Source organism: Chiloscyllium plagiosum, chromosome 9 (assembly GCF_004010195.1).
Source record: "Chiloscyllium plagiosum isolate BGI_BamShark_2017 chromosome 9, ASM401019v2, whole genome shotgun sequence".
In the NCBI taxonomy this organism is placed as follows: domain Eukaryota; kingdom Metazoa; phylum Chordata; class Chondrichthyes; order Orectolobiformes; family Hemiscylliidae; genus Chiloscyllium; species Chiloscyllium plagiosum.
In genome coordinates, this window is record NC_057718.1 from 89,579,090 (window position 1) to 89,585,033 (window position 5,944).

At 46.1% G+C, this 5,944-nt stretch overlaps 1 protein-coding gene across 1 annotated transcript in view; it reads right to left on the reverse strand.

Moving 5' to 3' along the window:
* Positions 1–5,944, reverse strand: part of syne1b (spectrin repeat containing, nuclear envelope 1b) — a 502,247-nt gene that overhangs the window by 362,575 nt on the left and 133,728 nt on the right. Inside the window, exons 36-37 of the mRNA XM_043696857.1 lie at positions 4,804–4,927; positions 1,653–1,819 (exon numbers count right to left, since the gene is read on the reverse strand). Coding sequence (XP_043552792.1) covers positions 1,653–1,819; positions 4,804–4,927 — 291 coding nt within the window. The remainder of the gene's footprint in view (positions 1–1,652; positions 1,820–4,803; positions 4,928–5,944) is intronic.

Consider the following 5,944-nt stretch of genomic DNA (forward strand, 5'->3'; position numbering starts at 1 on the left):
TTCCACTACCCCATGGTCCCACTACCCCCATGGTCCCATTACTCCCATGGTCCCACCACCCCCATGGTCCCACTACCCCATGGTCCCATTACTCCCATGGTCCCACTATCCCCATGGTCCCACTACCCTCACGGTCCCACTACCCTCATGGCCCCACTCCCCCATGGTTCCACTACCCCATGGTCCCACTACCCCATGGTCCCACTACCCCATGGTCCCATTACTCCCATGGTCCCACTACCCAATGGTCCCATTACTCCCATGGTCCCATTACCCTCATGGTCCCACTACCCTCATGTTTCCACTACCCCATGGTCCCACTACCCCCATGGTCCCATTACTCCCATGGTCCCACCACCCCCATGGTCCCACTACCCCACGGTCCCATTACTCCCATGGTCCCACTATCCCCATGGTCCCACTACCCTCACGGTCCCACTACCCTCATGGCCCCACTCCCCCATGGTTCCACTACCCCATGGTCCCACTACCCCATGGTCCCACTACCCCATGGTCCCATTACTCCCATGGTCCCACTACCCAATGGTCCCATTACTCCCATGGTCCCATTACCCTCATGGTCCCACTACCCTCATGTTTCCACTACCCCATGGTCCCATTACCCCCATGGTCCCAATACCCCCATGGTCCCATTACCCCATGGTCCCACCATCCCCATGGTCCAGCGAGTACAGTAATTATCAAGTTCGTCCCACTACCCTCATGTTTCCACTACCCCATGGTCCCACTACCCCCATGGTCCCATTACTCCCATGGTCCCACCACCCCCATGGTCCCACTACCCCATGGTCCCATTACTCCCATGGTCCCACCATCCCCATGGTCCAGCGAGTACAGTAATTATCAAGTTCTCTTTTGAAAGTCTCAGGAGAATTTGTTTCCAGCCCCTAACCACTTGCTGAACAAGAACGTTTTTCCTCATGTCCCCTGTGCTTCTTATTTCCAGTCGCCTTAAATCTGTGACTTCTGCCTCTTGACCCTCTGCCAATAGGAATGGTTTCTCTCTGTCTCCTCTGTCCAGAGCTCTCATCATTTTGATTCCCACTATCAAATCTTCTCGTCTCACTACAGAATGGCCTTAGCAACTCCAATCTAGCCATGCAATTGGCATTCCTCATTCCTGGAACCATCTTCCTCATATTGTTCTCCACACTCAGTAATACTGTCACATCCTTCCTAAAATGTGCTGTGCAAAGCAAGACACGGTACTCCAGCAGAAGCAAAATCAATGATTTATACAGATTTCAAATTAATCTATTGTTTTCATTCACTCGTGACTCAGCCCAGGGTTTATTGCCCGTGCCTAGTTGCCCTTGAGAAGGTGGTGGTGAGCTGGCTTCTTGAAACCCTGCAGTCCACCTGCCGTCGGTCAATCCACAATCCTGGAATTCCCTCCCTAAGGGTGTTGCGTGTCTATCTACAGCACATGGACTGCAGCGATTCAAGATGGCAGCTCACCACCACCATCTCAAGGGCAATTAGGGATGGGCAAAAAATTGTTGGCACAGCCAGCAACGCCCACAGTGAATATTTTTGTGATATACCATCATTAAAAAAAAAATCCAGCATGGCCCTCCAAAATAAATCACCGATCTAAAAGTAGAAGTGCAGAAACACACAATTAATCTCACCGTTTCTTGACAGCGTGGGACAGAGTCTGCCACCTCTTGTCCAGCTGTTGTAAGTTTGACTTCATCGCCTTCACATTCTCTTCTGAGGTGGTTGGGTACAAAGCCTTGCCTTGCGTGACGATACTCCTATGGACCGACTCCTGGGACATCACCTCAGACTGCAGCTCCTGTGGGGACAGGGAGAAATACAGTACACAGCACAGTAATCCACAGGAAGACAGGTGTGGGGTCACAGCTCCTTGAAAGTGGAGTCGCAGGGAGACAGGATAGTGAAGAAGGCATTTGGTGCACTCCTTTGACAGTGCACTGAATGTAGCCATTAGGAGGTCATGTTGGGGCTGCACAGACACTGGTTAGGCCACTTTGGAATGCTGTGTGCAATTCTGGTCTCCTTCCTATCGGAATGATGTTGTGAAACTTGAAAGGGTTCAGAGAAGATTGACAAGGATGTTGCCAGGGTTGGAGGGTTTGAGCTACAGGGAGAGGCTGAACAGGCTGGGGCTGTTTTAACTGGAGAGTCGGAGGCTGAGGGGTGACCTTATAGAGTTTTATAAAATCATGAGAGGCATGGATAGGGTAAATAGTCAAGTCTTTTCCCTGGGATAGGGGGGTCCAAAACTAGACAGCATAGTTTTAAGATGAGAATGGAAAGATTTAAAGGGGACCTATGGGGCAACTTTTTCACGCAGAGGGTGGTACGTGTATGGAATGAGCTGCCAGAGGAAGTGGTGGAGGCTGGTACAATTACAACATTTAAAAGGCATCTGGATGGGTATATGAATAGGAAGGGTTAGAGGGACATGGGCCAAATATTGGCAAATGGGACTAGATTAGGTTAGGATATGGACTGAATGGTCTGTTTCTGTACTGTACAGTTAGATGACTCTTTGAAGACTTGTCAGATCTTCTTAACTGTCGCCATGGAAACAAAGAGTCAGGGATGAGCTTATCCAGAGCATTTCATGGCATTTGAATTATTCGCTACAGTTATCAGAAACTCACATTTGATATATGTACTGCTAATGAGCTCATTTTGGGAGCTGTATCAGCCAGGAACAATGATGAGGACGATGGCTTCCACCTTATTTCTGTTAATCCAAAAATAGGGCAACCCATTCAGAGTCAGAAGGCTGAAGACTCCCTCCTGAGTCTAAACCTGGATGACCACATAGTGTTACACTGTTGAAGGTATATCTAAAACTTAAGCCATTAAACCGAGCCCTGGCCCTACCCCTGTACTCTCAGATGGATGCAAACAATCTTGTGATCCTATCAGAATAAGAGAGGAGGCTGTCTCCCAGTGTCTTGGCATATTCCTCCCTCAATGTCACATATTGTCTTGTCATCATCCCAACACTGCTTTGGTGAGACTCTCAATGTGTGCGCTGACTAACTGCGCTGCTTCTTACGTTACAACAGTGATTATGCTCCAAAGACACACCAGTGGCTCAGTGGTTAGCACTACTGCCTCACAGCAGCAGGGTCCCAGGTTCGATTCCAGCTTTGGGTGACTGTGTGGAGTTTGCACATTCTCCCTGTGTCTGTGTGGGTTTCCTCCCACAATCACAAAGATGTGCAGGTTAGGGTGGATTGGCCATGCTAAATTGCCCCTAGTATTAAGTGCACTAGTGTTAAGTGCATTAGTCAGAGGGAAATGGGAGTGGGTGGGTTATTCTTCAGAGGGTTGGTGTGGACTTGTTGGGCTGAAGGGTCTGCTTCCACACTGTAGGGAATCTAATCAGCTGCAATGGGTTTTGAAGTGCAAAAGGAGCCCTATAAATAAATTATTTTCTTAGATTTCCCTTTCTAACCAATTAGATATTTCCCTCTGCTGCTCTGCTTAGGCCACCAATAGACATCATCAGAATCTCATTACAGTGATGATGTTGTGCCTTAAAGAGGTTATCTTGGGTTTTTTTTTAAGTTTTAAGACTGAGGCGTTGAGCTGTCTAGTTGGAAACAGCTTGTGAAGCCTCGTTTTGTTTTAATAAAGTTTGAACAATAGAAGCAGCCTGAGTGGGTGTGGTCATGCTCGAGCTGGATCTTTAGCTTTCAGCAGAAGCTTTAGGGGTTGTGAGAAAGTGCCACATCTCTCTTTGCTACAACTGAAAGCTGGAGTTTTCTCTCTCTCAGAACTGTCTTTTGATGTTCTTTCCTCCTGGATTAGTCATGACGTAGAGGTGCCGGTGTTGGACTGAGGCAAACAAAGTTAAAAATCACACAACACCAGGTTTATAGTCTGACAGGTTTACTTGGAACTACAAGCTTTCAGAGCACTGTTCCTTCGTCAAGTAGCTAGTGGGGCAGGATCGTAGGACACAGAATTTATAGCAAAAGATCAAAGTGTCATATAACTGATGCGATGTATTGAACAAACCTAGATTGCTGTTAAGTCTTTAATCACTGAGAATGGTTGCAGGCTTTGATTCATTAATATGTACATTCATTAATATGTACATATTAATATGTAGCAGCAGCCTGAAAGCTAGTGCTTCCAAATAAACCTGTCGGATTATAACCTGGTGTTGTGTGATCTTTTAGCTCCTGGATTAGAGAATTGCATGTGAGACCATCTGTATCTGAATTTGCCTTTTGCCAAGGGTGTGTTTATGGGATGTTACTATATTTGAACAGTTAATTAGTAATAATGACTGCATCTGTTATTCTGTTAAGTTTCCAGTGAAGTTATTCCAATTCCTTCTTCCTTTTGTTGTATTTTAACTATAGTGAATGTTTTGCTGGTAATTTGACCAGGTGAATTGCATCTGGAATGCAACACCTGACATTTACCTTTAAATTAACAAAAAGTTAGGATTTAGATTATCTTCTGAACTTTTACGAGGTTTGGTCTAGACCATAACATCGCAATTGACACAAAAGCAGCAAAACATTCTGAAACATAACGACGACGGTTCCTCACCAAGGCAATAAACCGTGATCAAAATCTGCAAGTTCAGAGAAGGGTCTTATGCTTTGTGAAGGGCGCTAGTTAATTGTGTAGATACAGTGGGCAGCACTGCACAAAGGTTCTGAATACAAGCGCCTCACTCAAGCTGCGTTGTGGCTTCCCATTGCGATCTTGATCGTACAATCCCCCGGTCTCTGCACACCGATTGCTTCGTAAACACTTGCAGCTACACGCGGAACTTACCTTCAGAGCGTGCACTTCGTTTTGCAGCTTGGCTTGGTCAGAAGGGAGGTAGGGAGACCAGGAGCTTGTGATTGTCTCGTGCCTTTCAAGCCAAGAGACGAAACTGGACAGGTCCTTCTCATACCTGATTCCGATAAAAACCCAAGTATTACAAAGCAAGGAAGAGCAAAGTACATAATCCCCAGACCTCGAGATTGCAACTGTAAATTCAACAAAGGTGAACAAATCCCCTTTACAACTGCAGACCCAAATGGAGGCCATTTGGTCCACCAGCTTTGTGCCAAGTGCCACACCTCCCCTCTCTCCCCAAAGCTCTGGAAACTTTTCAACGTCAAGTTTTCTTTTAGCCAATTTAGCTGAAAGAATTACAATCAAACCTGCCTCATCAAGCAACACACGATATTCATCGTGTAACATCCATGTACACTGCAGTGCTCTCAATTAGTGTGTCTCAATGAAAAGCAGAGAGCGTGTGAATGGGTGCTCTTAAGATCAACTGATTGAAGGTGAGAGTTCGGTCTTACTCTGAAGAAAGAATACCGTAAGATTTCTTTGGTCTCATGAGAGTTTGGCAGAACACTCGAGAATATTCAAAATATCTCATTGTGTCACAGTATCAAACAGCAAAGACCAAGTACATCCAACCCATTATTTGTGTCTTTGCTAACCCTTTGAAAGGCTTAAATACTTTGTCCTGTTTTTAATTCCTTTTGCTCAAATTCCTGTACACATTTCCTTTCCAGCATTTCACCAATGCCCTTTCAGAGAAGTAGTTATCGAACCTGCCCCCAATATCCTTCCACGCAGAGCAGGGTAAAACAAGGATTCTATTTAGTGCTCCATCCCTCCCCCATTAATTCTTTGGGAAATTGCCTTAAATTGATGTCCTCTGACTACTGACACCCCCCATCCCCCACCCACCCCCACCAGTGGGACAAGTTTTCCTAAATCTAGCCAATCAAAACTCTTCAAGATTTGGACAATTATCGGCAATGCCCTCAGGAGCAGAAGGGAATGTCTCAAAGGTTTCAAACTGTCAGCTGGGCCACACGATGATAGAACAGCCAGCTGGCTTGTGTGTGTGTTTGTGTGTGGCTGTGTGTGTGTGTTTGTGTGTGTGTGTGTTTGTGTGTGTGTGTGT